Raw genomic sequence first — 21,001 nt, 5'->3', positions numbered from 1 at the left:
TCTCTTTTGGTAAACCACTAAGTGCCAGATAATTAATAATTTCTCCACAGGTTATCAAATGGTAGTGCAGGTACACACACACACACACACACACACACACACACACACACACACACACACACACACACACACACACACACACACACAAACATACACTCATACATGATGGCCGTCCACTCGTGACCGAGGAAGACCATTGCTGACCTTCAGGAACATTGTGCGGTCTAGGACTAACTTACATTTTGCATTTATGGTTCTGTTGGTGGCTAATGAGCCCTGCTCTTGACAAGCATACACGACTGCAAACATTGCAGACCAAACGTTCCCCATTCACTATACGAGCCGTGCACTTTCGCGCAGCTTGCTTAAATTCTTCATGCTGGATACGGGCTCTCTCAAAAGTGTTGATCCCCTCCTTAACCTGCTTCCTCCATGTGTGACGATGACAGACATTGTTCTCCCAGTCAGTGTTCTGCATATCACAAGCCTTTAATGAGGACTTGACACAGTCCTTAAAGCGCAGCCTTGGTTTCTGCCGGAGTCTCCTTCTATTTACAAGTTCTCCATAGAGCATCTGCTTAGGAATCCTGCTATCCTTCATTCTAATAAGGTGTCCAGTCCAAAGTAACCAGTGCTTGTGCACCATCGCCTCAATACTCAGGATATCAGCTGTCCTCAGGATCTGTGTGTCTGGAATCCTTGAGGTCCAGCCAACATTGAGAATGTGCCTGAGACATCTCTGATGAAAGCGTTCAAGGACCCTTACCTGACGTTTGTACAGAGTCCATGTTTCACACGAGTAGAGGAGCGATGTTAGTACACAAGCACGGTACACAGCAACTTTTGTTTGCCTTGCTATGCCATGCTGGGACTAGACACGAGACTGAAGAGACCGGAAGGAATTAGTTGCTCTCTGCAACCTGAAACATATTTCCTCATCCAGGGAGCAAGAATGGCTGAGTGTGCTGCCCAGGTAGACAAACTTGTCTACTACCTTCAGAATTGTTCCTTCAACCAAGATAGTTGGTTTCACATATGGATTTCCTGGTGCAGGTTGGAACATTACAACAGTCTTGTCCAGGCTAATGCCAAGTCCAAATGCCTTGCAAGAAGCAGAAATGCAATTCATGAGTATTTGCATGTCATCCACTGTATGAGTGACTAAGTCACAGTCATCTGCATAAAGGAGGTCACGAATAATAGACTGGAGAACCTCTGAATTGGCAGCAAATCGGCGAAGGTTAAAGAGGCGGCCAGAAGATCGATATCTGACATAAATTTCCAGAGAGCTAACCTTAGCAAAACCATGAGTAAAAGCAGAAGCAAAGTACAAAGAAAAGAGAGTTGGGGCAAGGATGTCACCCTGCTTGACACCATTCTCTACAGGAATGGGTCCCACCATGCCACCACCAACATTGACCCAAGCTTCCATCCCATCATGAAATGATTTAATTATAGATATAAAGTGATCTGGACATCCAAGTTTGCCAAGTATTTTCTATAGAAAGGCCCTATTTACAGTATCAAAGGCCTTTGTTAAATCAATGAATACCTGGACAAGATCCATATTCTGCTCATAGCACTTCTCCTGCATCTGTCTTGCTGTGAAGATCATATCCATTGTCCCTCTACCAGATCAGAAGCCACATTGAGATTCAGATAAGACATCATTTACGAGACACCCATTCAGACGAGTAAGAAGAATATTTGCCAGAACCTTGCCAGCAGCTGATAATAGAGCAATACCTCTGTAGTTACCACACGTTGTTCTGGCTCCTTTTCCTTTATATAGAGGAAGAATAATTGCATCCTTCCAGTCCTTAGGGATTGCACCATCCCTCCAGACTACACTAATAAGTTCATGAATGGACTGTGTGATATAATTACCACCAAATCGCAAGACCTCAGCACAAATTCCATCCTTTCCAGGTGCCCTACCAAGATTCAATTTACTTATTGATGTCATTACTTCATCTATTGAGGGCGAAGAGTCTAAGGAGCCAATGACAGGTCTTTGTTGCATAGTATCAATCACTGTTTCATCCACAACTGACTCATGGTTTAGGAGTTCAGAGAAGTGTTCGATCCAGCGACCTGTGATTTCTGTTGATTTAGTAAACAGGGTGGAAGACTCCTTGGAAAGCAAAGGAGCTGATGTGGAGCTCTTAGGTCTATAAGCTCGCTTCATAAGATGGTAAAGCTTCTTGCTGTCATTTGCATCAGCAGCAGCCTGAACATCACGAGCAAGATCCTCCCACCAAGTGTTCTGCATCTTCCTGAGAGATCGCAGCAGTAGTGATTTTACACTGTTATAGTGGGCAAGTGCTAAACTTCGTTGCACAGTAGACAGTTCTCTGTGTAGCAATACACTGTGAGCATGGCGCTTTACCACCAATAGTGGCTGAACTTCAGCATCATTCTCGTCAAACCAGTCTCTGTGTCTGGCAGTAACATATCCCAGGGTTTCGGCTGCACATTGTAGAACGTGGTCTCAAAAATCCTCCCATGCTGCAGCAGTTTCAATGCTGGACAAGCGAGTCTGAAGTTCTTTCCTAACCACAACATCATATACCTTGTGGACATTTAGACGGTGAGGAATGCTGACTGGTCCTCTTCTCTCTTTTTAACTTTAATTACCATTCGGAACTTTGCTCGCACCAGACTGTGGTCAGTCCAGCATTCTGATCCATGGAAGGATTTGACATTACAAATGTCATAAATGTCGCGCTTGCGGATGATGACATAATCCAGCAAGTGCCAAACTTTGGACCTTGGATGCATCCATGTTGTTGTGTGATCATCTTTGTGCATAAAATGAGTGCTTGCGATGTAAAGTCCATGTTCTTCGCAAAGCTCAAGTAGCATGAGACCATTGCTATTCATTTTCCCTACTCCAAAACGTCCTAGAGAGTTCCATGTTTGCCAGTCTGTTCCAACTCTGGCATTAAAATCCCCCAGTAGAATGACTTTATCAGAATTAGGGATTTTTCTAAGTATGGCTCTCAGCTGGGTATAAAACATTGTTTTATCTTCATCACAGTTAGTCAAAGTAGGTGCATAGGCACTTATCAAAGTAGCAAACCGCTTACCCTTCAAGTGCAACCGTAGCGTCATTATACGTTGATTTATAGGAACAGGAAGCTCTTCCAACTTCTTAAGGATATCAGATCGGACTGCAAAACCAACACCAGCCTCTCTGCGCTCCTCCTTCTGCCTTCCCTTCCCAAAAAAGGTGTATCCACCTCCTACTTCCTCAAGCTGACCATCATCTTCTAGACGAGTCTCTGAGAGTGCAACTATATCAATTTTATAACGGTTCAGCTCACGAGCAACAAGTGCAGTGGGTCTTTCAGGCCTACAATCACTCTTGTTGTCCAACAGGGTGCGCACATTCCAACATGAAATGTTTAAGTTCCGTCCAGATTTTATAAATAAAAGACTCTTTGTTTTTCGAGCGCAGGGTGGACATCCGTCAGTCGCGCTAAACTGACCAGATATGGAAAGACAGGCAATTTTTGGTTCACCTTTTCTAGAACCTCCCCGGTCTCCGGGTGAGCAGTGCCCTCTCCAAATGGAGCTGCTCAGACACCCATGCAGCAACCGAATCCTACCACTGTCTTGGGCGACAAGGAGACGACTTTATATCTAGCATGGGCCGCCTACGTGCAGGTCGCTGACTACATGCTTCCAACCCGTCAGGTCTGCATACTTCACCACCTTCCCATCACCGCAGGACTTCCGAAAAAAAAAAAAATACATATATATATATAAAAAATAAAAATGTATTCTAAAAATGAAGAAAATATATACTAAAAATAAGATAAATATATATATAGGAAAAAAAAACGCACATGTCGAGCAGAGGTCGGCAATGCCTGTGCTGAGTTTTAGTTCCACTGAGGCTTGCACAACACCTCATAGACCCTCTCCACTTTATTGACATTATCCAGAGACAAGCCGGAGCAAGATGTCTGGTGCCAATATAAGTCGCAGGCTCAGGGATGTGGGAGTGCCGTAATCTCTAGCACAGACCAAAGATCCCCAAAATGTCTAATGCCATTCCCTGCATATATTTGGTTTTATATCGGAGTGACCTTCTCCTAGAGACATACTTCAACAAAAGCTGAGGGGTGCCTCACTCCCAGTGGTCTTTCAGCACGCAGGACACCATCCCGGAATTTCTGCATACCCGTGCTATTGTTAGATAGCCGTTGAGCCTGCACTAGGTCCATCCGAGCTTTCGACAGGTCTTGTTTTTAATCCTGCTGGGTTTCTAGAAACCCTCCTCACCAGGGTAGCCTGGTGGGGGTGCCAGTTTAGTCGCCGGCAACCCGACCATGCAACAGGTTGTACTGGATTACATGTTACCAGTAGCACTTATGAGAGCCTCATACGTGACCTGACATGCATACATACATACATACATACATACATACATACATACATACAGATACCTATATATATTATATATATATATATATATATATATATATTTGGATGGAAGACAATTGGAGCTTGGAAGACAATTGGAGATTGGAGATTTCTGCGGGACAACCTGTTGAAAGCCACCGACCAGATTTGTGGGTGGTGTAAGGTCCCCTCCCAACCCAGAGTAACGTGGTGGTGGAACAAGGAGGTAGACAGGGCTATTAGACAAAAGAAACAAGCTTGGAAGGACTGGAAGAACGGTGGTAGCAGGGAATTGTACCAATGTGCCAGAAGGGAGGCTAGGCGACAGGTTTATTTAGCCAGAGGGGAAGCAGATAAGGAAAGATTTGCCAATGTTCTGCGCCGTGAGGACCAAAGACTCGAGGTATTTCGGGTTGCAAGACAGTGTAGGAGAGAGAATAGTGATGTTGTAGGAGAGAAATGTGTTCGCATGGATGATGGTACGCTTGCATTAAATGAGGATGCAAAGAAAGAGGTCTGGAGATGCCACTACGATAGATTGCTTAATAAAGAGAATGAATGGGAGAAAGAGAGCCTGCCTTATGTCGACCCAATAGAGGGACCAGCTATCCGAGTTGATAGTACCAGGGTAGATAAAGCAATTAAGAGTATGAAGACCGGGAAAGCCCCCGGCCCATCAGGAATCACTGCAGAGATGCTCAAAATATCTGGCAGTGTTGGCTATAGCCTAGTCACCCGTATTACGAACCAGGTGATACACGAAGGAGTCATACCCTATGACTGGTGTAGCAGCATCATAGTCAACTGCTACAAAGGTAAAGGGGACGCTTTAGATACAAATAATTACAGAGGCATCAAGCTGTTAGATCAGGTTATGAAAGTTACAGAGAGGGTCATAGCCCAACTAATTAGGGAGCGAATCAATTTAGATGAGATGCAGTTTGGGTTCGTGCCAGGTAAAAGCACTACTGATGCCTTATTTCTAGTGAGACAGTTGCAAGAGAAATACCTAGCCAAGGATAAACCTCTGTACCTGGCTTTCGTTGACATGGAGAAAGCCTTTGACAGGGTCCCCCGATCCCTTATCTGGTGGTCAATGAGGAAACTTGGGATAGAAGAATGGCTAGTGAGAGCTGTGCGAGCCATGTACAGAGATGCGGCCAGTAAGGTGAGGGTTGGAAATGAGTACAGCAATGAATTCCGGGTAGAGGTAGGGGTCCACCAAGGTTCCGTCCTCAGCCCCCTATTATTTACCATAGTCCTCCAGGCAATCACAGAGGAGTTCAAGACAGGTTGCCCCTGGGAGCTCCTCTATGCTGATGACCTTGCCCTAATTGCGGAGTCACTATCAGAACTAGAGGAGAAGTTTCAGGTGTGGAAGCAAGGTCTAGAATTGAAGGGCCTTAGAGTCAACCTAGCTAAAACCAAAATCCTAATAAGTAGGAAGGTAGATAAAACACAAACCCCTTCAGGTAGATGGCCCTGCTCAGTATGTAGAAAAGGAGTAGGTAGTAACTCTATAAGATGTACCCGGTGCAAGCTATGGACACATAAGAGGTGCAGCAACATCAAAGGCAGGTTAACTAGCAAGTTAGTTTTTGTTTGTGGCAGATGTTCAGGTGCAATAAAGACTGCAAACAAACAGGAAACAACTTCTATCTCATTCCAGGGTGAAAAACTAGAGGTAGTCGATAGCTTCCGCTATCTGGGCGACCAAGTTAGTAGTGGGGGTGGGTGCGCTGAAAGTGTAGCTGCTAGAATAAGAATAGCCTGGGCAAAGTTTAGAGAGCTCTTACCCCTGCTGGCGACAAAGGGACTCTCACTCAGAGTAAAAGGCAGACTGTATGACGCATGCGTACGAACAACCATGCTACATGGCAGTGAAACATGGGCTGTAACTGCTGAGGACATACGTAAGCTCGCAAGGAATGAAGCCAGTATGCTCCGTTGGATGTGTAATGTCAATGTGAATACCCGTCAGAGTGTAAGTATCTTGAGAGAAAAGCTGAACATTAGAAGCATCAGTTGTGGCGTGCAAGAGAGACGATTGCGCTGGTATGGACATGTGGTGAGAATGGAGGAGGATAGCTGCGTGAAAAAGTGCCACACCCTAACAGTTGAGGGAACCCGTGGAAGAGGTAGGCCCAGGAAGACCTGGGCTGAGGTGGTGAGGCAAGACCTTCGTACATTGGGCCTCACCGAGGCGATGACTACGGACCGAGACCTTTGGAAATGGGCTGTGCGTGAGAAGACCCGGCAAGCCAAGTAAGATCGTTGCCAGTGCCCCTGGACTGGTTCTTGTGCGGGTGGCACATGAGATGCACCATTTTGAGCGTGGCCGTTGCCAGTACCGCCTGACTGGCTCCTGTAGGATTTTCGAGCGAGATCGTTGCCAGTGCCCCTGGACTGGCTTGTGCGGGTGGCACATAAAAGACACCATTTCGAGCGTGGCCGTTTTCGTGCGGGTGACACGTAAAAGCACCCACTACACTCTCTGAGTGGTTGGCGTTAGGAAGGGCATCCAGCTGTAGAAACTCTGCCAAATCAGACTGGAGCCTGGTGTTGCCATCCGGTTTCACCAGTCCTCAGTCAAATCGTCCAACCCATGCTAGCATGGAAAGCGGACGTTAAACGATGATGATGATATATATATATATATATATATATATATATATATATATATATATATATATATTAGATAATAAAATGAATGGTTTATACCTGGTAGCTTACTGGTAAAGCATGGCCTCTTTAATAGTGTTCGTTATGTGTATGGCAAATGAGAGACGGAAGATGGAAAATATGAATGTTCTAATTAATCACTATCGATCTCTCACGAGTGGGATACTTAACTGGTTCAGGAGCATCCAACAGTGCAGATGTGTCTCTTTGGGTGATAAATAGACATAACATGTTAAAATAATAGTTCTGCCATGTATAACATAACTTGGGCCATGATAAGGCACTCAAAACCATATCATATCATTTCCAGGAGATTCTGTGGACCAATGACAGGATCATTAATCGAATTTCTGAAAGACTCTCAACATACCTGCATGCATCTAAATGCACCTTTGCACAATGCAGGGGCAATGAATCTGAGTAACTGTTAATATGATTTACCTTAAGGTATGAAGGAATTAAGTTTAGCTTTAACCTCTCCATTTTTATAAACACCAAGTGGTTATTTAACTCGCTATGTGAATGTATGTGCACAAAACCAGATGTATGTGTGTACTTGCATCTTCACAGAGGCTTATATGAGTGAGTGTGCATGCACCATACAACTTATGTGAGGGCATTTATACATCCATATCCATTAAGGGTTATCTTTAATACTTCTTCCATTGTATTGCATGCTTGCTTCTGTTTTGCATCTCATTACCATTGTCATTTAACGTCCACTTTTCATGCTGACATGGGTTGGATGGTTTGACTGAGGACTGGAAAGCTAGGAAGCTACACCAGGCTCCAATCTGAATGCCCTTTCTAATGCCCTGGAAGATCTATGAGAATGTAGTGGGTACTTTTTGTGTGCCATTGGCATGGGAGGCAGGTGGTACTGGTATTGATCATGCTTGAATAAGGCTTTTTACGTGCCAGTGGCACAGGTGCCAGTCAGGCGGCACAGCATCTATTATTTTATTATTGATCTTCTATGTTAATGAAGCATTATACTTTAATTTTCTGCTTTTCTTTAAATGAAATGAAAAGATACATTGCGGCACTGTTATTTTAATGAGTTATGTCTATTTATCACCTGAAGAGACACATCTGCACAGTCAGATGCTCCTGAACCATTTGTTACGTATCCCAACTGTGAGGGATCAACGCAAGATTTGTCAAAACAATTGTAGTGATTAATAAAATTTCTTGTATCTTCCATCTTCTGTCTATCATTTACCACACACACACACACACATACACATGCATACACACACACATGCATACACACACACACACACACACACACACACACACACACACACAACACACACACAAATATATGTACTAGCAAATGCACCTGTCCTTTGGATGGTGTAATTCATTATAAAGGTGCACTTCTGTGGACGGTTTAAGTTGAATTAGCCCACAGCTAGAAGTCGTTTCAAGTTGATAAGTGTAAAATGTATAATTACTATTTTTGTTAGCAGTTTATGATATGGCATCAAGCAACTTAGGTAATGAATAAAGTTTTCTGAACACAAATTTAGCAGTTAGTAATAAATGTTAAATTTGTGTTCAGAAAGTCCATGGAATGAGATCGCATTTGCAGTAGGTATTAAGGATCCTGTAACTTACCTGAAGTGTTTTGTATCATGTACTTATTTTTCTCATTATGCCTGGCACAACCACATTGAAGTTTTTTTTTTCAGTAAAAGTCATGTATGATAAAGAAAAGCAAACATTTATAGCAAACCCACGAATAGAATAATGGCATGTACAAAAATAAAAGAGCATGCTTATGAGCGAACAGCATGTAATGTACTGTTAACAGCAGTCAGGGAAATGAAGCAAAATATCAATGGAATGGCAATGCAGGAAGTCTCATTGCTAATGGCTACACTCTGGTGTAGATGTGAAGAATGCAGTAGAGGAATAACTACTGTAGGGCTGCTTTGTATACGATATTTTGGGGTTTTCCTTCAAGAGCATAGATGAATATGTTGTCTGGATGGTCAACTCTGGAACAACCGACAAAGAACTGTCCATGAGAAAAGCACAATGATCGAAGGTCCAATCTGACAACTTTCAGTGACTGACCTTGTGCTTTGTTAATTGTCATGGTGAAGCTGAGTTTGAGGGGGAATTGAAGTCTCTGCATAGGGTAGGAGCAGTCTGTTGGGCTCAATCAGTTTCTGAATGTTACTTCACAAAGAATTACCTCCTTTGTCCACAATAGTCACTGTATATCAAAGTGAAAGTTTTCCTGACTCTTTATCTTGAAGTCACATTACTCCATCTTACTCAATAAGTGAAAAATCTAAAGAGTGTAGAACCATCTGCGGAACATATTGATTCTACATATATATATGTATGATAGACTCACCCATCAGTGTTGACGTATGAGGATCTGACAACCTACTCTTCCTTTGTCACAATACTTATGTTAAATGTGAGTCCTCCCAACGATTTTTAAAGAAGAACACAGATGCTGCAAGTATGAGGATTGCAGGTCAGTGCAGGTGGTATAATTGCACCCACGCTTCTCCTTTGCCTTGCACTCCTAAGCCTGTCAATGCTGGTTGCAACAAAGTTTCTTATACCATTTTGACACAATGATCTCATACACACATACATACATACATATATATATATATACACACATATATACATATATATATATATATATATATATATATATATATATATATATATATATATATATATTCTTATAGATATATTCTTATCTCTTTATCATTTTTATATATTTTAAATTTTTTTATATATTTATATATCTCACTGTATACTTTATATTTTTATATACCTTATATTTTTTACAATTTTATGTTTTTAAATATTTATATCTAAAATACACTTCTTTATATATTTTAAATAGTTCTTACATTTAACACTTAATATGTCTTATCGTTATCCTCCTGTAATTGATGCGTATGTTCAAATAATTTTTAATTCTATTTTATTGATATCTTTTTTAATAAGTTTTATATATTTTCATTTTTACCCTAATATTATTTACGTACTCTACATTTCTTTAGATTTGAATTCTCTTATTCTTCTTACTATCCTGGTAACCAACTGCTTAACAGAAATGGCCATCAAATCTGTCCCTCACCCTCCCTAAAGTCCAGCCCTTGCTCTCTCTAACTTTTGCTTGTCCCACAAGGTGAAGGAGAACTTCAGGGACAGTGATTTTGAAAACATTGAGAAGATAAAGGCGGCTATAACAAGGGTCCTGGACACCTTCTCTTTAAAGCACTTCCATGGGGCCTTCATTAATTAGCTGGAACACTACAAGTGCATTGAAGTCCAAGAACCCTGCTTTGAAGGAGATTAGAGTTTTGTACTTCTTTAAAATTAAGAAATGTCTCTCCTGAAAAAGTCTCAAAACTTCTGCAATGCACCTTGTATTTGAACAGCTGAGCTCCTCTAAACATGGTGTTGTATGACTATTTATAAAGCTATCATTATTTGAAAGAACATTTCAGTTGAAGTAGAGATAAAATTGCTGAGTGGAAGAATAAGTTAGGTATTTCTCATCTGTATAATTACTGGATCTAGAACAGAGTTCAAAACCTGTTCAAGACCCATGTAATTCCTGGAGACATAATTATCTCGTTTTCTCTTTTACTTTAAGGTAAAACTGAAGAATATGGAAACTTCCGAAATATATTCTTGTATTTTTATTAGACATCCATTCTCTGAGTATTTTTTGCATAGATGTTTCTTGACAAAGGGTAAGTTCATAAAAGATATTTCTTTTCTCATTTCTGTGTAGCATGGATCAGAAAAAATTCATTGAGGCAGGTTTTTTATGGTTGGAAGCATTCAATCTCATACATACACATACACACACACACATACACACACACACACACGCACACACACACACACACTAACACTCACATACATACACACACATACACACTCACTCACAAACACACACATACACACTCATGTATTCCTATACACACACATATATATATGTGTATGCCTATGACAGGTTGCTTCCAGTTGCAGTCAATCAAATCCACTCACAAAGCTTGGCTCAGCCAGGGGCTATACTAAAAGACACTTACCCAAAGTGCCATACAGTTAACCTTCCTCAAATTTGAACCTGGAATGCTTATGTTCAAAACTCACAGCCAGTGGTGAATAATAATACTATGTTTAGTAATATTGACCAGAGCTATTTTGGCTTGATTCCTAAACTCTGTTATAATGTCTACCAATATTTTCCCAGCCAATCATCTTTGACATTAGTTTGTTAAAGGCAGAGACATGAAAAGAAATGCTTAAGGTTTGCTCCTTTAAAGGCATCATGAAACATTCTAAATTGCTTTGGTGGGTTCATAAACTCCCTGGAATTCAGCTCTCTCCAGAGACGTTTCTTCAGACCCTCAATTATTCTTATCCTACCTGGCAACCATGTTTTAATTTCCATGAGATATTCCTGAAGTCATCTTTCAATAATTTCATTATTTCTTGATTCACATACACAAGGCCCCTCTTCTTTCTGTGATGAAAAATATTCTTCCAGTACTGTTCTGACATCGTCTACAGAATTCATATTCTTTCCATCAAATGATTTTGAAGACTTCAGAATAAATGATAATCAGATGGGGCAATGTCCAGCAAATAGGGTGGGTGGAACACCGTTTTCCATTCAAACTTCTCCAGCCTTTGGAATGTTATGCTCGCTGTATGTGGCTGAGCATTATCTTTATGGAAGAACACCTTTCATCTTGGAAGCAAAGATGGTCGTTTTCCTTCCAGCACTGGCTTAGGCTGCTCAAGCTACTCACAGTACGTCTCTTTTGTTATCATTTGGTTTGGGTTTAAAAGTTCAAAGTGGACTAAACTTTTCATATCCCACCAAACAGATGAAGACCTTCTTTAGCCTGAGGTGCCGGTGTTTCGCCCTCCCTACCCACTTTCTTTTGTACTTGACACATTCATGAAGAACCCATTTCCTGTCACCCATCACTATTCTGTCCAAACATGGTTCATTCGTGCGACATGAGAGCAAAGAAGGGCACACATTCATTCTCTGCATGCGATTAGACTCTGAAAGTTTGTGAGGAACCCATTGACTCAATTTGCTGACTTTTCTGACAGCATACAGGTGTCGATAAATGGTTGAATGACCAAATCCAAGCTTATCTGGTAGTTCCTCAACAGTTACAGATTCCTTGAGATTGTTCCTCAAAAGATTTTGTTCCACCAGAACTTGCAGGACATCCTCACCGAACTCTATAGATCTTCCAGGATGAAGCTCGTCTTCTAGGCTGTAGTTTCCGGCTTGGAATTTCTGGAAGCATTGTTGACATTGGCTTATGCTTATTGTCCGGGCACTCCGTCGCTTACGACATCGAGGGTTCCAGTTGATCCGATCAACGGAACAGCCTGCTCGTGAAATTAACGTGTAAGTGGCTGAGCAATCCACAGACACGTGTTCCCTTAACGTAATTCTCGGGGATATTCAGTGTGACACAGTGTGACACAGTGTGACAAGGCTGACCCTTTGAATTACAGGCACAACAGAAACAGGAAGTGAGAGTGAGAGAAAGTTGTGGTAAAAGAGTACAGCAGGGTTCGCCACCATCCCCTGCTGGAGCCTCGTGGAGCTTAAGGTGTTTTCGCTAAATAAACACTCACAACGCCCGGTCTGGGAATCGAAACCGTGATCCTATGACCGCGAGTTCGCTGCCCTAACCACTGGGCCATTGCGCCTCCACCTGATCCCCATATACTGCCTTAATATTCCTCACACTTTCCATTGTCTTGTTGCCTTTATTAAACTCATAAAGCAATATATGCCAAATATACTTCTTTGTTACTTCCATTATAACTTTGGAAAATAACAGTTAAAATCAAACTGCAGTCTTCATAACTTGCACTGAGAGTAAACATCAGGTAAAATTACTACAAGTTGATGCAGGTAGATTATCCTGCCCACCTCCGACTTTTAGTTCATGCAATTGAAAAAAACACTTTATTTATGAGCCCACTCAATACTTCGACACTTTGATAAGTTTTGGCCAGAATTGGCCCATGACTAACTTAATAGCAACATCTAGAAAAGACATTCAATGATGTCTCATATTACAGTCATTTTTTGGACACCATAGGCCATTCGAGTAAAGAGATGCTGTTTGTAGAAATATATCTTGGTGTAGGTGGTTCATTTGGAATTTGTTGGGGATTTTCATCCAGGAATCATTTGGAACTTATGAGATCTTTTTCTTCTCTAATCTGTCTTAGCATGTTGTTAAAGAGAGCAGGGCCAGTTGAGGTGACTTAGTTCTGTCTTAGTGTTGTGATGGGACAGAAGCATGATTTTTGTAGAAGACAGATGGCATGGGGACCAAGTAAAGGGTGAATTTTAAATCTGATGCCAACATTATTTGGGCAATGCTGTTGGGATATTTTCCACACCATACAAATGATACAGCTCTCATGGTGGCATTGGAGGGAATAAAGTTTGGGCTTAAGACAATCCAAATAATCAACACCTTATATATACTGAAAATGTTTTAATGTCATTAAGAAACGTTGTTAATGATAATTCTTTCTTTAATTAATTATTCAACCCATTAAACATAACATAATTACAAATATTACAACTTCCATTCATTTCTTTCTTAACCATTTTGATATCAACCTGCCAGATACTTCCCCTGGATCTAACACACAAATTTGCTGCTTTTAACTCTTTTCTTATTGTAAATGATTTTTAAAATAATGAAGAAATTAGAAACTGGACCTGATGGTATTCCAGTCATTGTTCTTCAGAAGCATTCTCCTGAGTTGTCTTTTGTCTTATCTAGGCTCTTCCAAAAGAGTATCTCAGAATCTTGTTTTCTTTCTTTATGGAAATTTCCAACTGTTGTTCCTGTCTTTAAGAAGTGTGGTGATCAATCTAATCCTCATAATTATAGACCAATTAGTCTACTACCGATCATCAGTAAGGTGTTTGAGTCCTTGATTAATGACTCTCTTGTAAAATATCATGACTCAAATCGTTTATTCTCTGACTCTCAATACGGTTTCTGTGCCGGACGGTCTACTGCTGATCTTCTCACTTATACCTGAATGTTTGTGTCCCATCACAACATTAAGACAGAACTAAGTCACCTCAACTGCCCTGAATGTATCTGGTCAAGCCAGGGCAGTTGCTCTTGATATCTTTAAGGCATTCGATAGGGTTTGGGATGCTGGACTTCTGTGGAAGCTCCAATCCTTTGGTGTGACAGATTTCATGTTGAACATCATCTATTTCGTTTATGACCGTAGGATCAAGGATGTTGTTGATGGTCAATCTTCATCTAGTTAGTCTATAAACACTGGCATTCCTCAAGGATCTGTCCTGAGTCTAACTCTCTTTCTCCTTTTTGTCAATGATCTGCCGGATCATATCATCTGTCAGCTAGTAATCTATGCTGGAGACTCTGTTTTGTACTTTTGTTTGGACAAATCTACTGACTTGTCTGATAAAGTTGAGATCGCTGCTAATCTTGAGAATGATCTTTGATCTATTGTTGAGTGGGGTAGGAAATGTCTTGTAATGTTTAATCCATCATAAAAACCAAACTTCTTTCAATTAATCACTTCAAACATCCTTTCTTGCCATTGTTTTCGATGAATGGTATTACCGTACCTGAGAGTCGTTCTCTTAGTCTCTTGGGTGACTTTCTGTAATGATTTTCCTTTGAGGCTTTACATTGAGTCTGTTGCCAAATTGGCTGCAATGAAGGTAGGCTCACTCCTTCGTTTGATGAGTTATCTCACTTTTGAGACTATTCTTTATGCTCATAAGTTCACCATTCACCCTGTTATTGAGTACTGTTGTCGTATATGGGCAGGTGCTCCTGTGGATTATTTAACTCTGTTGGGCCACATTCATCGCCATATTTGTAATGCTATTGGTCCTGATCCATCTTCTGAATTGGATTCACTCTCTCATTGTCGTCATGTGGCTTCCTTGTCTCTTTTCCGTAAGTATTTTCATGGACATTGTGCAGCTGAGCTCTCTTCTCTGGTTCCTCCTTTAAGAACTTATCAGCAATCAACTAGACTTGCATCCAATTCTCATCAGTTTACTGTGCAACCTCCTAAGTGTCGTAAAGCACTTTACAGTATCAGTTTCATCTCTTGCACCTCTGAACTTTGGAATTTCCTTCCACAGTCTTGTTTCCCTCTTCAATATGACCCTCTCCAGTCTTTTAAGTCTAATGTACATCATCACCTATTCGCTTCTGTCTAGCATCCATTTTATTCTAGTAGCTCCTATGTTTTCAGTGGTCTAAGGGACCTTGCAATGAGCGAATGCTTTAAAAAATTCTTTCTCATTATGAAGCCGATGTCTTGAACAAGTTAATATAAAATTTTGATGGAAGATTATAGTTTGGATCATTTTAAAACAGCAAGTTAATGCGAGTCACCTGACAAGGATGTAAAAACTTGGACAGCCAAAGAATGGTCGGCCCTAAACAACCTGGATGTTGGAAATCAATCTTGGCAGACAAACTGAAGAAGAATTTGTTTCCATACAATGGTAGTGTCAGTTCTTTTAAATGGAGCAACAGCTTGGGCATTTACCAAAACACTGGAATCCAAGCAAGATGGAGCTTACACCCAAATGTTAAGAGCAGTCTTAAACATATCTTGGAGGACTCATCTGACCAAGAAACAGCTGAATGGAGATCTGCTGCTTGCTTCCAATATTATAAGGGAAAGACACACTTTGAAGGACATTGCTGGAGAGCTATAGAAGAGGTAGCAAGTGACCTACTGCTATGGACATGAAAGCATGGCTGTACTCAAGCTGGTCATCCAAACACAACCTATGTAGATCGACTCATCAGAGACACTGGATGCCTCCCTGAAGACCTCCCTCAACTAATGCAGGACTGAGGGGGATGGCAAGTACAAGTTAAAAGTGTCCAAGCAATCTCGACCAGATTATGAAGGTGAAAGCAGTAAGTTTGTGTCGTAGAACCAGACATGGTCTCAGGTGAGTTGGTCTGAAAAGGGTTGAAGTTACCTTAATGAAAACCTTTCATCGAAATTCCATGTTAATTTATATTCCAAACACCAGATTAATAAGAGCTAAATTATTTACTAAGTTCTTCATTATTCTCAAAATTAATTGAAACAAATCAGATTTCAACAGAAATATGGTAACAAAAGGCATGGCTAGGTGCAGGTGTCACTGTATGATAAGAAGCTTTCTTGTTAACCACATGGTTCTGAGTTCAAACACAGTGTGTGGCACTCTGAGCCAGTAACTTCTACTATAGCCTTGGGCTAACCAAAGACTTGTGAGTGGATCTGTGAGATGGAAACTGAATGAAGGCTACCGTGTGTGATTCTCTTCCGTCACTGCTTGCTATCCAGTGTTGGTATGTTTACATTCCTGTAACTTAGCAGTTCAGCAAAAGACAGTTTAAATAACAAAATAAGTACTGGGGTTAACTTATTCAACTAAAAATTCTTCAAGGTGGTGCCCCAGCATGGCCACAGTCTAATGATTGAAACAAGATAAAAGATCAAAGGCTAATGTTAACAAAATCAGTCATTTACTGTTGAGGAATAACTCAAATCTCAAAATGTCAAGTAATTCACCATTTTTACTTTTTGATTGCTGGACATATTTTTGTTAATGAATTACAGCCACCACACTACGTTTGTTATTGTTATTTTTCTTTCAATTATTTTCTTCTTTGTTCTTTAGATTTTACATGGAAAATAGAACTAACTTCTCAATCGAAACTAGCACAACTTGAACCCATTATATTTGCATCTGTTGGAGTGACTGGCAGTGAAAAAAACACTTCAGAAATTCTAACATTCCAAAAGTTAGCTTACCTCCACGCAATATCTGCTTTTACCAATATTCCAAATAAAAGCATCAGTGAGGTGGAAATAGTCTTCAAAAGCACTAAAACTTTTCACTTAACCAAGGTATTTTCACCTTCTTGAATTCTGTGTTTGCATTTCTTACTTTCTTTCTTTCTTTCTTTCTTTCTTTCTTTCTTTCTTCCTTCCTTCCTTCCTTCCTTCCTTTCTTTCTTTCTTTCTTTCTTTCTTTCTTTCTTTCTTTCTTTCTTACTTTCTTTCTATTATACGTGTACATATAATATATATTTGATTATATATATATATATATATATATATATAAATGTAAGATTAAAACAAAACACAAAGGATTCCGCGGTACACGTGTTTCAAGCTTTACACACAAACAGTCGTTGCATCATTATATAAGTATATAATTGATATACAGGATGGATTAAAGCTATCTTCAGCTGCAAATATATTCCGTCCCAAGATTACATCACAAGAAAGAAATCACAAAGTAAAAAGAAAAAGACAGAGAAACTGGAGAGAGAAAAAGGGAAAGTCCACTTGGAATAATCCATAGTAATATGCTTATCCATTAAATTGTTATATTTACAAAAAAGTTCATGGGGGTATGTACCAATATAATAGATAAGCTCCTATACTTAAGCTGTAGGGTGGGCTTTGGCTAAACTGACCACTCATCACAAGGATATCATATTTCATCCTTACTCTAGCTAAGACATTATTTATGAACCCCCCACTATTCCTGACCAAGACAGCATCATGTATGTCTATCATTTAGGAACTCATCCCTTTATCTCTCTTTATCTCTTTTATCTATTTTTAGGTTCTTTTCTTATTCCTATTTCTCTTTACTTCTGTTATTTCATTTTTTTATTTCTTCTATTTCTTTACCCAATTTCCTTTACTTCATTTATTACCTTATTCCAACCCTACTAAATCTTTTATATGCATCTTACTTTATTATCCGTATTTTTTCTTATATTACCCTCGATTTGACTTCTATTATTTTTGTATTACTATTGATGGATTTCATCTCATATTTTATATTATTTTTTTCGTATTTTATATTGTTTTAACCTCCAACTTCTTTCTTTTTTGATCCTCTCCTTCTATCTCTTATATGCTAGTTATATTTATTTATCATTCACTCTACCCTGAATTGTGGTACAATATGGACAGATTTCTGAATACCGATGAACTTTTTTGTAAATATAACAATTTAATGGATAAGCATATTACTATGGATTATTCCAAGTGGACTTTCCCTTTTTCTCTCTCCAGTTTCTCTGTCTTTTTCTTTTTTCTTTGTGATTTCTTTCTTGTGATGTAATCTTGGGACGGAATATATTTGCGGCTGAAGATAGCTTTAAACCATCCTGTATATCAATTATATACTCATATAAAGATGCAACGACTGTTTGTGTATAAAGCTTGAAACACGTGTACCGCGGAATCCTTTGTGTTTTGTTTTAATCTTACGTTTTAATATATTCTTTCACTTCGGCCACTATCTCGCATATACAGGTGCTTACAATTATCAAGTATTACCTCTAAAATTTGCAATAACTACGTGATTCACGTTGTCCTTTGGAATGGATTTTACATACCCACAACAACTTTTAATACTTGATGAATGAACAATGATATACATATATATATATATATATATATATATATATATATATATATATATATATATAGTTATGCTATAACGAAATGCAAAGTCACAAATTTAGCAAACGTTACTATGTTTTCACCAATGTAACAAACTACAGGAAGTCAACATTTATTTGGAACATGTACTAAATGTTTGAATGAATGTCACAGTGAAGAATGTGAAAGTCCAAGAAAATTCAGGAAGCATAATTCAGTTTCTCATATAAAAAAATAAATTATTTTACAATTTTGAAACAAACGTTGAACAAAGTGTATAGAAAGGAATATGCTGCTGTTGTGAAAGTTAATTTAAAACATTTGCTGAAGGATGTATGCAGCAACATATAAATTAATTTGACACTACTATATATGTTTTTAAGTGTGTAACGTATAATAAATGCTAAAGGTTTTGCGGTTTTGATGCTCACAGTGATGTAAAAGCATGGCATACGATAAGGACTGTTAAAAAAGCATTACCTTCAAACTGTGTAAGAAGGAGTGAAATAACATTTCTGTAATTACATTGAAAGAGCCGCTGAAGCTTTCTACTTTGCCAAGTTTCTGAATTTGTTATAATAACCAGAATAACATTGTTTTCAGATATATTTGTGAGCATTGTGAGTGCTGTCAAATCAGCCAAACCTTCATGTTGGTAGTATTTCAAAGTGAATGCTGTTGTTCGCTTAAAATCCAGACTGCAACAAAACTAAACTGTTTCAAAATTGGCACGTTTCACTATGGGAGGTGGGTATAGTCACATACAGATACTAAGATACACACACACATAGACTTACATTAATGCTCACCTCAAGTCTATCAATGTCTCTGTGTGTGTTTGTCTCTGTCTTTAGATCTGTGTGTGTGTGTGTGTCAGTCATCACAAAAATGTATGTATACTGAGAGACACATACACTATCACGCACATATATACTTGTTAGTCATCATCCTAACATATGTAACGAATGCGCGAACACACTCATATAGAAAATGTGATGTCATCGTGGTTGTGGTGGTGGTATAAAATATCGTTACGAAAGATGACTAAAGGAAAAATTATAATGTTAAATTTTTGTAATGCAAATATATGAATGAAAGTGTAGTTTAGTTGGTAGACGAAAGCTTACTGATTTTGATATCTCATACGTCAAAATCTCCGTGACCTTCATTACCTGATCCAACAACTTAATACTTCTGTAATTATTTGTATCTAAAGGGTCACCTCTACCTTTGTAGCAGTTGACTATGGTGCTGCTACACCAGTCATTGGGTATGACTCCTTCTCGTATCACCTGGTTAACAATACGGGTGTCTAGGCTATAGCCAACACTGCCAGATATTTTGAGCATCTCTACAGTAATTCCTGATGGGCCGGGGGCTTTCCCTGTCTTCATACTCTTTATTGCTTTATCTACCAAGGTACTGTCAATTTGGATAGCTGGTCTCTCTGTTGGGTCGACATTCGGCAGACTCTCTTTCTCCCATTCATTCTCTTTATTAGGCAGCCTTTCATAGTGGCATCTCCAAACCTCTTTCTTTGCAGCTTCGTTTGTGCAAGTGAACAATCATCCATCCAGACATGTTTCTCTCCTACGACATCATGATTCTCTCTCACACACTGTCTTGCAACACGAAATACTGCAAGTTTTTGGTCCTCACAGCGCAGAACATTGGCAAATTGTTTCTTATCTCCTTCCCCTCTGGCTAAATAAACCTTTCTCCTAGCTTCCCTTCTGGCAGTCTGATACAATTCCCTGCTACCTCTGTTCTTCCAGTCCTTCCAAGCCTGTTTCTTTTGTCTAATAGCCCTGTCAACTACATTGTTCCACCACCACATTACCTTGGGTTGAGAGGGGACTTCAAATTATATATATATATATATATATACAGAGAGAGAGAGAGAGAGAGGAAGAGAAAGATGGAGGGAGAGAGAAAGACCCCTCTCTGACCATCATGTTATTCTCCCCTCTTACACAAGACCCCACTCCCTTCTTCCTTCACATAACCCACAGTGTGTTTCCTCCCCTCTATGTCTGCTAAGAATTTGCCCTGGCACAGCATCACTCTTACCTTTCGCCCCTTCCAACCACTCCCAACCACCCCTATATAATGTGTGGTAGACATGTATCCCCGTCTGTAACAAGACACCTATGCTTGTCCCTCTATCATACTTTAGCCTTGGCATAAAGCCACCTAACCACCCTCGTCAATCAACGTAGATGTTTGTATTAATTTAAACATGTCATAAAACTAATTAACTTAAAAACCATTTTTAAAAATCATTTTTCAGATTGTCATGACAAAGGTGCTCAACGGAGAAGAATATGGTTGTGTTAACATACATAGGACAAATGCAGAGAAATATACTTGTAAAGTTCTGAAAGGT

General features: G+C 39.6%; 1 protein-coding gene across 1 annotated transcript in view; it reads left to right on the top strand.

The window, feature by feature from the left end:
• The window catches only part of LOC149130973 (uncharacterized), a 61,991-nt gene that overhangs the window by 15,305 nt on the left and 25,685 nt on the right, over positions 1-21,001 (top strand). Inside the window, exons 5-7 of the mRNA XM_089342398.1 lie at positions 10,730-10,829; positions 16,829-17,058; positions 20,906-20,999. Coding sequence (XP_089198524.1) covers positions 10,730-10,829; positions 16,829-17,058; positions 20,906-20,999 — 424 coding nt within the window. The remainder of the gene's footprint in view (positions 1-10,729; positions 10,830-16,828; positions 17,059-20,905; positions 21,000-21,001) is intronic.

The sequence above is a fragment of the Octopus bimaculoides genome, chromosome 26 (assembly GCF_046866305.1).
Source record: "Octopus bimaculoides isolate indiv1 chromosome 26, ASM4686630v1, whole genome shotgun sequence".
Lineage (NCBI taxonomy): Eukaryota > Metazoa > Mollusca > Cephalopoda > Octopoda > Octopodidae > Octopus > Octopus bimaculoides.
Note: the sequence above shows the minus strand (reverse complement) of the source record. Positions and strands in the feature narration are given on the sequence as shown.